Source organism: Cebidichthys violaceus, unplaced genomic scaffold, assembly GCF_023349555.1.
Source record: "Cebidichthys violaceus isolate CVI_PGR_0920_01 unplaced genomic scaffold, fCebVio1.0.p SCAF_38, whole genome shotgun sequence".
Classification (NCBI taxonomy): Eukaryota; Metazoa; Chordata; class Actinopteri; order Perciformes; family Stichaeidae; genus Cebidichthys; species Cebidichthys violaceus.
In genome coordinates this window covers 1349043-1363678 of record NW_027176572.1, presented here as the reverse complement: position 1 = coordinate 1363678, position 14636 = coordinate 1349043, and the positions used below count along the sequence as shown (strand labels likewise).

The 14636-nt window shown below is 42.4% G+C and overlaps 1 protein-coding gene across 2 annotated transcripts in view; it reads left to right on the top strand.

The window, feature by feature from the left end:
- adcy8 (adenylate cyclase 8 (brain)) overlaps window positions 1-14636 on the top strand; it is an 82429-nt gene that overhangs the window by 34797 nt on the left and 32996 nt on the right. For both annotated transcript variants that reach the window (XM_068726132.1, XM_068726133.1), the window contains exons 3-7: window positions 1399-1529; window positions 2595-2706; window positions 4594-4721; window positions 9388-9546; window positions 12077-12347. In XM_068726132.1, the coding sequence (XP_068582233.1) occupies window positions 1399-1529; window positions 2595-2706; window positions 4594-4721; window positions 9388-9546; window positions 12077-12347 (801 nt within the window). The remainder of the gene's footprint in view (window positions 1-1398; window positions 1530-2594; window positions 2707-4593; window positions 4722-9387; window positions 9547-12076; window positions 12348-14636) is intronic.

Genomic DNA, 14636 nt, shown 5'->3' with positions numbered 1-14636 from the left:
GTGTCACTCTGTGAGTGTGAAGAACCACGATGAGATCAAGATGTTGTGCATTGACATCACTGAAAGGGTTTCTGGGTGGAGAAACTCCGTAATCTCTATAAACCGATATCAATCCTCAAGCAACAGAATGAGAAGATTTTGGCGTCCGAGTAGTAAGACTTGAGATGATGATGACAACCTTCAAATCCAAGCTAAAGACCTGTTTACCTTTGCTTTTTAAAAAGTTTTCCTTTAAACATCATTTATCTATTTTGTTTAATTGTTGTTACTCTGTGTGTATAATTGATTTCATCACGTGTTTCTTGTGTAATCTGTAAAGCACGTTGGGTTGCCTCTTGGTACAAAATGTGCTATTTAGATCATTTTGCTTTGCCTTGACCAATCACGTTTGAGCAGGCTTTGGTTGAATGCAAGTAAACAGGCCGAACCTCTCGGCTATCATCTAGCGCTGATTTAGCTTTTTAAAACGTAACAATCAACCCTGCACTTCCTTGGGTCCTCAACGATTCACCTGCCATGACTTGATTGTACCGCACATCCTAAGTCCGGCCACTCGTAGTCAGAAACACCGGTGAAATACACGGAGCGGACGTGGAGCTATTTTGGTGGTAGCCGGTGGGTTCTGAGATTGAATAACTTGAGTCGTGGTCTGAATGTGTTCAGTATCTGAAGGAGGCAGATGCCTGAGCAGATCCCTGAGGCCAAGAAGTACCGAGGGACTCTGCATGGCTCCCACTCCAAATCTGTTTCTGCTTTTGCCAAGAACTGCGTCGGTAGAAACAAAACTGAAATGTGGTTGTTAGTGTTGTTTTTGTGGGCCTGGAGGCTTTGGAGGATCCTGCTCCAGGAGCTTAGGCTGGCAGCGTCATCTTATGAATTATTCTCACAGACAGGCCTTTATGTAATGTGTTAAGATTCTTTTACTCATGTTTGCTTGTTTAATGCTCTGTGTTGGACGGACTTGTGTCAACATTTAAGTCCTCATTGCTCTTAATCTGTGATACACCGTGTAACACTTAACTCTTAGGAAATGTACAATATACGTATATTTGTTTTTAAATTACCAACTCAATGTGGCACTTTGCTGCAAAAACAATCTTAAATTCATTGATTATTGTGTATGTGTGTGTGTCTATTTATGATATATAATTGTAAAATTCTTGTTTTCTTTAAAACCAAAACAAATCTTATGTTTAATGCAAGAAAAGTATTCAAGTAGATTGATATTGAAAGCAGGTTATTTCTTCAACAAAAATGACTTCATAAGGATATTTTAGCAGTGCAAATGTTTAGTTATACCATTTTCAGTACACATCCATATATATGATTGCTATTGGTCTTCTTTGTTGCTTCAGAGAACTAATACTATTGTTTGTGTGTGTGTGTGTGTCCCCACAGGAGAGACTGGTGTTATCTGTCCTGCCACGTTTTGTAGTTTTAGAAATGATCAACGACATGACAAATGTAGAGGATGAACACCTCCAGCACCAGTTTCACAGGATCTACATCCACCGCTATGAGAATGTCAGGTGAGACAACACGTTGGGTTGTCATTTAGTGGGGGATGGGACGGGTGTGGCAGGAAGTCTGTGAGACCTTTCATTAGACGTGTTGTGTTTCTGATAAGTGAGGCTGTGAGTCCACACCAGACTATAATAGATAGATAAATAGCTTGACATTGACAGCTGATTGGCTGGCAAGCATCTCTTAAAATTATGCATATATTGACAGCATAGAAAATCAGTGCCAACTACAATCACAGGTATTTTCAACTTGATGTAACATTTGGTCGTGTTCATCGTCAGTCAAATTAGTTTGAGACTTGTTAGAAAGGAGAGTTTCTCATGTGTTCAAGACTGTAAAGTAAAAACAGGACTTCATGTTAACAGTTAAATGTTTCAGGAGCATTAAAGGAATACTTCACCCACAAAATGACCGTTTGTGTATCAACCCGCGTTACCTTGAATTCTTGAAGAAAAACAAAAAGTTTTTCTCTCATGCTTCCACGGTAAACAGAGAGTCCAAAAATTTTTTATTTGAAAATAATATATAAGTAATAAATAAATCTATTTTTATAGGGGCAGGTAACCAGCAAGTAGATTTCTACCCCACTTGCCGGACCGAGCAAATGAAAAAGAACAATGTTCATCTTCATTTACTCTTAACCAGTAACATATCTACTGCTATTTACACATCTGAACACATCTCACAAGTGTTCCCTTTATTATAACAAATACAGCTTGTGGTTGCAAAGATAGACTCTTTTTAGTATGGGTATGCAATTTTCGAGCAGAGGCCTAAAAATAGGGTTAGGGTTCAAGAGGTTAAACCCTGAACAAATGTTTTAACAGAGTTTTGCTTTTTCTAAACATGACCCTCGTTTACTTGAAATAATCAAGACTTTTCTCAGTTTTTTAATTCCACGTTCACCGTGGAGGAGTGTGAGTTCTTCTTCAAGAGTTCAAGGTACCACACGAGGAGTGATTGATGTATTATGGTCACTCTGGGGTTGAAGTATTCCTTGAAATATTATATTTGGATGGTTTTAAAGAGCTGACCTGGATATTAAAGTGACATTTCCGTATTTTATTCAGCATTCTTTTCGCAGATGTTAAAGGCTTCACAAACCTCTCCACGACGCTGTCGGCGCAGGAGCTGGTGCGAATGTTGAATGAACTCTTTGCGCGCTTCGACCGCCTCGCACACGTAAGTGATGAAGCTTTAAGACCCCGCATCCACTTAAGACCCCGCATCCATTTAAGACCCCGCATCCACTTAAGACCCCACATCCACTTAAGACCCCGCATCCATTTAAGACCCCGCATCCACTTAAGACCCCACATCCATTTAAGACCCCGCATCCATTTAAGACCCCACATCCATTTAAGACCCCACATCCACTTAAGACCCCACATCCACTTAAGACCCCACATCCACTTAAGACCCCACATCCATTTAAGACCCCACACCCATTTAAGATCCCACATCCACTTAAGACCTCACATCCATTTAAGACCCCACATCCATTTAAGACCCCACATCCATTTAAGACCCCACATCCATTTAAGACCCCACATCCACGTGTCAGTTTTACTTCTTTAATTGCTCAATGTTGTCCTGTGAGTTTTCAACCTCAAACACTCAATCAGGTTTTAGAGTTTAGAGTTGTTTCTTTTATTCATATATTTTATTGATTGTTGAATTTAGTTTGGAGCATACTGAACTTATGGGTGAACCAACAAGTCGTCATAGTGAACAGGCCTGTCACAATAACAATGTTTCTGACTTATAGTATGAAATATGGACATGACCTCGATCATTTTTGTTATTGACTTATTGTACGATATATATGGACACAACCTCAATTTTATTTTTTTGCGTTATCTATACATTGTACCATATATGGACACAACCTCTTGTTAGTTTTTTTCTTCTGATCACACCATATATGGATGTGACCTGGATATTGCCTGTTGTGTTTAGCTGACAACAACATTTGAACATGATGCCAGAATAAATAGCAGGCTTTTCCCGACCATTAGACTTGTACATTTTTTGTTTTTTGTTTTTTTGTTTTTTATGTTTTTTACTTATTTATTCACATGCCAATTCCAACATCTGAATATTTTTTAAGAATGAAAAGTTACTCTTTGAAAGAATATATTGCATTTTTGTGCTATTGTATTTTCATTATATCAGCGGCATAAAATGGTCTTAAAATGACAATCATATCTTTTATCACAGTTATTTCTATAATCTATCGTCCAACAGAAGTAGTCAGCGTGACAGGCCTAACAATGAAGCACTTTGTGAGTGTCTTCCACAACGACCATATTCTTTACAAAAGTCTCTCCTATGAGCACTTTGTGATCTGACGGTGACGTGTGTTCTAACTAAAACTACCCAGCTCAGGAAATATTGTCTTTATTGTTAAACGAAAATGAATCGCAGTCTCTGGTCTCTGGAAATGCGTAATATTCAAAACTGTATTCTTAATTTATGCATTTTCAAGGAAACAACTGTTTTCCAAGACCTTCAAGTATTCTATAGTATATTATTATAGTATCACCTTAAAGTTACAACATGTAGGATCTGTTCTTCCAAAATATCTTAGATTTAATATTTAAATTGTGATTGAAATTGTGTTTCATCTTAAGAAGTGTGGCGTCTTAAATATCTCGTAAAGTTTGCTCCTACTCTCTGACGTGGTTGTTCTGAAGACCTTTCAGGACTTCCACCGCTCGTAAAAGCTAAATAAAGAAACTCCATCAGCCAGATGAATATTTCATATAAACAACAGAGCGAATAATTGATTGAACATTCGACTCTGTCCGACTGTGTGTTTGTGTGATGTTGGATTGAGGAGCGTTTCAGACTGTCACGCTTGGCCGGGCAGGATTTCACAGTTAATGCAGAACAAACTGGAATTGGAATTTGTTAATTGCCACTTCTCTGTATTTCTATTTTCCATCACAAATGGTCTTATTTCCCTTCTTCTTCTGTTGTAAGGTTAATTAAATCAGTTCATTGCATGCAGTGTGTTTTTTTAACAATTGCTGCCGGAGATGAACTGATGCGACCGGTCTGTTGCAGGAGAACCACTGTCTACGAATAAAGATCCTGGGAGACTGTTACTACTGTGTGTCGGGTCTACCTGAGCCCAGACAGGACCACGCCCACTGCTGTGTGGAGATGGGCCTCAGCATGATCAAAACCATCAGGTACCTCCTCCATAATGGTGTCATGGTTGTCAATATCTTTTAACTGTAGGCATGGAGACTCTGATGGGTCCAACTGAACGATTGTTGGTTCTTCAGTTTGTTTGTAATGTGTTTGTTGTGTTTCATACGACATCTTGGGTTGGCTTAAAGTAAGTATGTGTCTTTCGTTATCAAAGTTAAATTTAGATTAGCCAACATTGACCTTTTGGTGTTACATGGGACTCTGAACAGCGGTCTCCTGGGTGAAAGTCCTTTTTGTTTGACCCATCCACCCCGACCTCAGCGGACCATGAATGGAAACCAGGAGACCAGGATGCTCTATGTCACCAACTGCTGACCCTGCTTATAAGCCAATCAGAAGCCACTACATTAACTAACTTCCTGTTGCATGCGCCTGTCTCTTTCACCTCATACTCGCCCAACGTATGAACCATGGTGCAACGTTTTGTTGTTCAATTCATTCATCTGTGAAGCTCCAGATGACACATTATAATAGACAAAGCGTTATTGAACTTTTGTTTCAGCTGTAGTTCTTTCAGGGTTAGAGGACACTGTTTTCCTGCTACCCCTGAACAAATCAGCCTAATATGTAACGTTCCCCCTGGAGCTGTTGGACAGCAGTGCTGTTATCTGTACACTTCTTTTATCTCATTTCCTCACAGCACTCGGTGCGCCAGGTCTCTGATCTGAAAGCAGCTCCCTCTCAGTATTTGCATTTTTCAAGAATTTGGCTCCCGGCTGTGTTTCTCCAGAACATCAGTCACAAACAATCCGTAGAATCACCAGGTTCAACCTCGTCACGTAACGCCCATGCGTCACGGAGACGGGAGGGAAACAAATAATTTCAGTGATAGCATCATATTTCAGAAATTACACAACAGAGATTTACAGATAAGCTCATGAATCAGGACACGTGACTGACTTCAGTTCATGTGGGAAAGCAGGTATGCAGAAGACATGAAGGTACAACTCCAGGCTCACTGACGCTGCAGTTTGCGCTCTTAAAGCCTGAGGACGTTTTCATTTTGATGATCTGCTCTGTCGTATTTCGGTCCTGTTGCATCACTTTCAGCGTGACAGTGAGGGAGGAGAGGAGCGCTGATCTTTAGAGGGATTAGTGATGGATAAGCTGTGAGATTTGTACTGTACACTATTAAGTCAATATGGTGAGCTGCTTACAGGCGACCACTTTGTGCTGCAAAAGTGCAGCGTGGTACGTTTTCTTCTACAGTATATCTGCCGTGACGTTAAAGGTGCTCATAAGGATGCTGTGTTGGTGTTGGCGTACCGGTGAGACAATGACATTTGAATAACAGATCCATGAATCTGCAGGTTCATCAGATGTCCAAAACGCTGCAGACGGACAGAAGTTATGATACACCTATCATTGGACCCGGTGTCTGCACCTGAAAGATGCAATAAAGCTGCTCGCCATATGAAATGATCTTTGTGGACGCAGTGTGTTGGTGACCTACATCTACCAAAAGACGTGTTTCTTTACAGCTGTGGAGCGAACTTTTGAAGAAAGAAACGCAAATCATAATACGCATTTTGTGTTGCGTGATCAGTTAGTAGAGCTAGTTTAGTTTGGTCTCCTGATACGTCAGTGCAAGTTGTGTTGGTCTCTCGGCTCTCTGGACAGAATATGACGTTGTTCTTTGCAAATTACAGCGTAGTAGCGCTGTAGGCTACGCACGGTTGTAAACAGTAGAAGAAGAAGTAGAGGTTTCCTTGGCTATCCAACCATCTAGATAAACAGAGAGAGATCTTTAGGAATTTGTTTTAGTGGTTCTTTCATGCCAGCTTCCATTGGCCATGTTGTCATGTTGTCCAGAGACAAAGACAATAAAAGTATATATCTGGAAACAGCTGATCAGTCATGTGAGTTGAGTGCTCGCTAAGTCAGAACTTATTCGACAAAGGCGTTTCCATAACAGATTTAGTACTTCAACCACCCAATGTTTTTATGACAAGCCCTTTATCAGATGTTGCTGTTTCCATACAGTTTGTGTATCACAATACTTCAAAATGGGTGTGCAAATCGTGACTGTAAACGTATTATAAACATAGTTAAAGTCTGCTTTCAAATCAATTCAAAAGGTACATGTTAGTTTTTGTCTCCAATACACTTTGGCGTCAAAGTGACCCAGAGCTTAGACAGACATCACAAGTGTTGCATGACATTATTTCATAATTCATGTTTCCCTTGTGTAACACTTATTTGTGTTGATACATGCAGGTTAAGAGCTGCCTTTGTACCATTTTACTGGATGTGCTCTTTAATCTTAATTCATCGTTTTGTATTCTTTTGATGATGACGTTCCTGTTTACAAGAGGTGAGCTAATAACGACGGTGAACAAAATAACTAACAAAGAGGTCTATTGCCTCATTCGTCCATACGCTACTACATATAGTACAGAGTAGACTGTTTGGTATTGAGTTTAGGGATTAGATCTCCTTCTCCAATTTACTTTGTGTGAAGCGCTTATTAGCTTATGTTAGCATGCTAACACGCTTCACTAAGATGGTGAACGTGGTTGGCCCCTACGGCTTGGCCTCACCCCTCCGTTTTGTAAGGCAGGGTGTCCCGGTTCTTTTGGGGGTCGAGGTGTAGCGGTCATCAAGCCCTACAGATGGCCTTCCAAACAGATTGTTGTCAGAGGCAGATTCCAAACAAAGACCATTTCCAGGCCTTGTTCTGAAGGGCCACTACCCAGTCGAGGGCACTCCAAAACTGGGGCTAGGGTCAAGGGAAGGGAATTGGGATTGGGCTCAAAGCACCATCATGCATAAACACAGCGGCACAGAGCCGCTAGCATGGCACAGCAAGAGCGCAGAGTCTTTTTTAATGACTTTTGAATAATGCTTATTAAAGCCTGTATTTACACAGTCTCTTTTGTCTGATTATAAGTGATGTTCTGATGATAAACAGCAGGAGTTTCATCTAGAATGAAGGGCCGTGGGTTTGGGTCTTTTCCCACTACCTCCAAGCCATCATGACATTGTGGCAGTTGACCCTTCTTTAAGTCCCTTAAAGTCCCCCCAGTCATAGCGTAGCTTCGTCCAGGGTCCAGCGTCTGCTCCTACCAGGGTCCAGCGTCTGCTCCCACCAGGGTCCAGCGTCTGCTCCATAGACTCTCATCAATGGTTTTTAAACATTATGTGATAGTGAGAGGTTGGAAGGAGATATATTTGTTTCCAAAACGTTACGTTTCTACGTAAAAACTTACATTAGCAGAGTAAGTTAGCGCATCATGAACTAGCGTTAGCACTTCTTTGTTACGCTAGCTATACTGAAGGTAAATTGAATGTATTTTGATGATTGTCATAGTGAATAAAGAGGAACAGCGTTGGACCTTCATTTCACTTTTACTCTGTGATCTGTAGCTTTAGCTTTAGCTTCTGTCTTTATCTGTTTAACCTGTTTTCACTGCTGAATCACTTTGACATCCTGGATATATGCTTCAAACACAGATTGTAGACCTTTCTGTCTGCTTCTGTCTTAAATCACATTTCATTTTTCCAAATAATAAGATGACATTTCTTCAGGGAGTGCAGTTAGTGACAGTGTGGGCTCCGTGGTAACATCGCTCTGGCAGCTTGATGGAGTAGCGGTGAGGGGCGGGGCTTAATGAGGGGTGAATTGATGCTGATAGTGCTTCCTTTGTTGTTTGTAAATGGAAACCGTGTCAATGAAGAGCCTCGTACGCAGTTAGTGCTGGTCGTGGTGCTGACCTCTGACCTCCACAGGGGGATGACGAACTTCCCCGCTGAGTCTATTAAGTATCATCATCATCACCATTATCGTCGTCATGACTAACTGCAGTGTGTCTGACTTAATTGCTAGCCTCTGGTGTCATCGGCAGCACCTGTCACAAACTCCCAGGATGCCTTTCACCTCGCATTCATGCTTCTTTTATGAAGCATGAAATGAGGCCGCGAGGCAGGGAATGGGCGTGACAGCCCCGTTTTTTGCCCTCCACAGACTTTTATCAGCTCCGGTTCGTTCTGCTTTTTATTGTGTTCGGGGATAATAACGTATGAGATGAGAAACACATTTATTAATGAGTGTGAAAAGCCTGCTGAAAGTGTTTTCCACCAGTTTGTGTCGGGCTCGCTGATACGCGTGAAATGTGTCGTGCTCATTTCTTGGTAAATTAATGAACAGTGTTTTTCTGTCGGTGTTATCTGTGTTCTGTTTCTGCAAAGGTCAATGTTCATGTATATTCATTTGCTGAATTAATGCACAGTGACCCAAAGTTACCTCTGAAATAGACGGAAAGACAAACATCTGCCCAAAGAAACAAACTAAATACATACATGTTCTATATTGTACTAAAATATACATGTTCATTATAAAATATGTTCACATTCATACATCATTACTTTAACAATTTAAACCCTATTATTAGTTCAATTCAATTTAAAGGACCACATCAGTGTCTTTGCATGTTTTATACCAATTATGACTCATTTATAATGAATTATCAATCATAATGAAGCTGCAGGAAGAGCAGGTTGGCTATTAATGGAAGGGTTGGTGGTTCATCTTCTTGTCCAGCTGTCCTTAAGCAAGGCACTAAACCTCAAAGTCAAAATGTAATGTTTGTTGTAAGAATGATAGCTTGATCCTTCTGATGTTGATTTTTGTTTTCTTTCTTCCAGATATGTGCGATCACGTACGAAGCACGACATCGACATGCGTATTGGGATCCACTCGGGCTCCGTGCTGTGCGGTGTGTTGGGACTCAGGAAGTGGCAGTTTGACGTCTGGTCCTGGGACGTGGACATCGCCAACAAGCTGGAGTCTGGAGGGATCCCAGGGTAAGAAAAGCCAAAAGATCTAAGACTTTGAGAGCGGGGTATTTAACCTTTAAACAGGAAGGAAACATGGTAAGAGAGACGGCTAAATGATATGCAGTGAAGGTGCACGGACAGAACTGCACCACAGATGTTGTGGTTTTGGTGATATAACCATTAAACTTAACATTAAAGTCTTATCATGTTTGCTGTTCATCTTTGAGGACAATTAGTTTGGCTCATTTCTGACCAGTTGAAGAGACGAGTCCTTTGGAAATGTGACAGTAAATGTGTGTTTTTCGGAGTTCCACACACAGTAATGGGATGTTTTCCTGTCATCAATTTAAAGTGTCCTACAAATTATATCTGTTTTGCTCTGATGTTCCCATTTGGCCTTGAGACATGGGGTGGGATTAGTTCTCTAGCGGCCGGTTTTAAAAATCTTGTCAGCCATGCTGTAACCCTGACCCGTGGCCTCAATGGAGCTCAGTTGCATAACATGGATTGAAGCTCCATCTCATCCAACAAATCAGACCCCCTCAAACAGGTGCTGGAACATACTGGACCTGGCCTTCAAGTAGTGGCAGTCCGTCTCTGAATAGCTTACACTGTGCAGGATTTCATTCAACACCTGCACACCTCACTGATTGGCTGCTCCTCTCGGGCTGAAGGTGCGACTGAAATCACCTGCTGAACTCTAGAACTCGACATATTCATGGTGTATCTTTGTAAACTCCAGGGAGGATTTTGTGAGGATTTTAAGTGTTCCTCCAGCAGAGGTCTTTGTCAATCTGTGACGAGGAGCACAGAAGCTGTTCCTGAGGCTTGTGGTGGAAGTTTCATACTTTATGTTGGGTTTAACATTCATTTCCCAAACTAAGACCCTAAAACCAGGCTAATAACGATACAGGTTTCAAATGGTTGTAGGGTAAAGGGATGTAGATTAAGGTTTAAAGGGATGAAGGCATGTCGGGTGAGGGTCGAAGGAATGAAGGTTAGGGATAATGGGATGAAGGGATGAGGGTTGTGGGATGTAGGGTACGTAATGAATGATGAGCCATGATGACGTCTGGTGACTGGTGGGAACTGGGCGAGTGGAGACTCTCCAGTGGGGGCTGTCTCTTCAGAAGCTCTGGTGATGCACATTCCCCTGTGGTTCCTGTAATCATGTGAGAGACAGAGATAAGGAGGAAGGGAGACATATAGAAAAAGAGAGAGAGGCGTTGGGGGGAGGGATGTTGAAGCTGAGTCAAGAGGAACTCAATGGGTCAATTGTGCGGAGGAAATGAGATACGTAATAATGAGGACGTGGTTCTTGTTCCTATACTAAGTTTATTAAACTTAATTTAATTTAATGTAATGTAATCATTCTGTAGTCTGGTGCCCACAGAGAAGTCTTTCACTGCAGTCGTTTCTTGTATGTACTCAGGACTTAAGTGGGAGAGTTACGTGTCCGTTCATGTGTAAATGGAACATTCACTTCAGATACCTCGGAGGTATTTTCTACAAAAAGGTCCCACAAGTTGTGAAGGGCTATTGTGTAGGTTTTACTGTCTGTCATCCAGGATAATTCAATGTTCTTGAAGAAACTCTTGAGATGTCCTGCATGATGTTGGCAGCCCTACAGTACATGTTGTGATGTCCTAGAACATCATGTGTTTCTGATCCGTACGGTCCATTCTCGTGATTGCGATACCTCCGCAAAGTCCTTGGGAAAGTATCTTCAAATTTGGCACCGACGTCCACCCGGACTCGAGGATGAACCGATTAGAATTTGGTGGTAAAAAGTCACAGTGACCTCATAAACCACATTTTGGGACATAACTCAAGAATTCATGTGCTTGTTATGACAATTTCACACAAATGTCTAACAGGATAAAATGATGGAGGGATGACATTTTGGACGGACATGAATGTAACCTGCAATTTGACTGGTTGGCTGGAGGCGTACAGCTTAGAGGCGGTACTTCTAGTTCTTTGTGGACTTAGTGAGGTTAAACAACTACTTTGTTAGTTTTAGGAAAAGATGATGGTTTGGGTTAAAATAGCTACGGAAGCGGCGTTACTTAGGTGTGTAAATTATGTGAAGAATCTACCATCCACTACCAACTGCCCCGCGTGGGTTTTATGCTGTTTTCAAACGTCCTGCTTCATGATTACATGGATCACATGTGAATCGATCTACGAATTACAGTGTATTCATTTTCGTAGGTATAGCTACAAACGCTGTATGAGAACTGCCTGAATATTGTTATTGCTACAATCAGTATTTACATTTAGATTAACATTAATCAGAAGACTGAATGAAGTCTTTTATATTGACACATTCTCCCCAAATCTGCAGCTCTATGAAGCTTTTTAGCCTCTTTCACGTTCCTTTCAGTTCAGTTAGAGATGAGCTGTTTCCTAACATGTTACCTTTAAAAAGTGATAATGTGTCAGTCAGCTTGTTGTGGAGTTCTTGTGCCCCCTAGTGGCCAAAATAATTCACGTACTGCAGCTTTAAAGCAATATGCCCGAATAACTGACTGAAATCTTTCCGTCGTGGTTCCAGGAGGATCCACATCTCCAAAGCGGCTCTGGACTGTTTGAACGGCGACTACGAGGTGGAGGAGGGCCACGGGAAGGACCGCAACGACTTCCTCCGCCGCCACAACATCGAGACCTACCTTATCAAGCAGCCGGAGGAGAGCACGCTCAGCCTGCCGGAGGACATCATGAAGGAGTCGGCCAGTTCGGTGGACCGCCGGGCCAGCAGCACCACCTTCAACGAGGCGTCCTGGAGCCCGGAGCTTCCCTTCGACAACATCGTCGGGGAGCAGAACGTAAGTCCCGCCGCTGCTCCTAACTCAAGTCACGTTGTGCACTTCATCACACTGTGAAGAAAACGTCTATCTTAATGGAAAACTTCTCCTGCAATTGTGGATTAGACTATCTATTTCCTAGAAATGTGGCGTTAAAATGTCACTTCTACCGAGACATTTTAGCTTTTTGTCAGACCAAACTGAAACAAGTAAAATGATCTTATCTTGTAGACTTTAAGCCTCACTGCAGGATGAAGTGCTTTCTTCAGATGGATGATTTTGTTACAGTGCATGTGATCAGTTATCTCGTCTGTTTGTTGGTGGTTTTGCCTTCTTTCTTTTTTTTTGTGTTCCTGGGAATGAGTGGATGGCTTTCTGAGAGACTGTTTCTGTGGTAACGCGTCGCTGTGTGTCAGCCTGCTGTCGGTGAGGATGATGTGCGTCTGATTGTGTGGCAACATTTAAACATCCTCTTCATCCCCTCTTCATTTGTCTGCGTTCCAGTTTTGCCTTTGACAACAAATCAGCTCCCGGAGGCGTCGCGTTGACATTTTGGGTGTTTTGTCTGAGATGGTTGTGTTTTTTTTGGAGAAAGCACTTCAGGCTTCTTTATGGAGGGAGGGAGTGAGAAGCCAGTTCATTATACCCGCCATGAAGCCGCCAGCAAACTCTGAATCCATTCTTTGAAACATTGAGTCACTTCTTAAAGTCTAGCCTGCCGGCTTTCTATTTTTTTTATTTAATGCTCCCATACAATAGTGTGTGAAGGAAAGGATGTGAAATCTGTACAGTGGAGACTCAAACATCCCCATGTCTAATTAGCTATGTGTACATAAAGGCAAATGTTGTGATGGTTCATACCAGAGAAGCTGAACTTTACAGAGTGTCTTTGTTCTGCGTTTGGCCCGAACATTCTTGCACTGACCCCCGACTGAGAGCTACAGTGAAAGCATTGATTAGTCCTAACTACGCGTCCTCTGCTGCTACTTTGACTCCTGGTTCGATGGTTCATTTCATGTTCTGCATTCCTTGTACATGCGGGACATCCCCCTCGTGGGAATAATGGTTTTAAAGGGAGAGCTTTCTATGCAGATGATGCTGAAACTATATCGATCAATCGATCAGTCATTGCTCATGTGTTCTGTGCCGCTGGCCATCGTTTTCACAATGTTAAGGACATCCTTGATTCTCTGAACTCTGATCTTGAAGGGTTGTGTGTGAATACATGTATTACTCTCGGTACATAGAGAACAGAACAGATGGATGAAAACCCAACAAAGATCAGGGCGTGCGGTTCCCCACGACGCAGGCCTGGTTCAGGGTCTATTCACTCTCCAGGTTCCAGACAAACTCTGGTCCCAAGCCCACACAGATACATGGAGGTATCTGCTGCACCCCCCCCCCCCCCCCCCCCCCACACACACACACACACACACACACACACACACACTTCCGCTCAGATATGTCATCATACATAACAGCTCCGGGGGATAACACTGAATATTCAGGCCACATTTGCATCCCCAGATTGGACCGAGGGGACGAGCTGTTGCGTCCCGCCCTGATGGCGGACGCCGAGCACCAAAAACAAAATGCGCCGCCTGGCCGAGGACTAACTGTTCCCTCCTCCAGAAGCAAAAGCGGTGACTTTTCTACAACCTGCTGCTTCTCTTCCGGGCTGGTTTAGCGGCACCGCGGCACACCGGGAACATCCGCTGCAGGGAGCGAGATCAATTAGCTCCGGAATATCACATCAGATGTGTTGGCAGGTGGTTCTAAAGCCCTGGGTTGTGTACTGGAGATGTTCATTTAGATGTATATTCAAAGATTTGGAGCGGTAGCCTTCAGCAAATGTATTTCTGATATCACAGTATACGTGTCATATGGATACTGAGCTTGTGAAACACTGAACAATGCAGTATAATGCATGCTTCAGTTTATAGGGTGTCAATTAATCAGCATTTATCTTGTTTATCAAGTTAATTCAATACAAACACATATACTCCAACCCACAGATGAATAAATGCATGTTAGAATAATTACAGAACAAGATGATAAAGTAGTGTTTCCAAGCCGTGACCAAAGTGCAGAGCCACAGCGTCTTTGCTTCATCTCCTGCAGCCGTGAGCGAGCCGTGAACTCTGCGCTACCTCCTGTGTATACGAGGATCTGCAGACCTGTCAGGAGCTCACAGCATTTGATGTAACCGTGCGTTTGGATTCAGAGAAATGCCCTTTTTTTTCTCTTTCTGACAAGTGCCACTTCTTTGTTTGGGGCACAATGAAAGCCCGTCAGCACCGTCATTCCAAA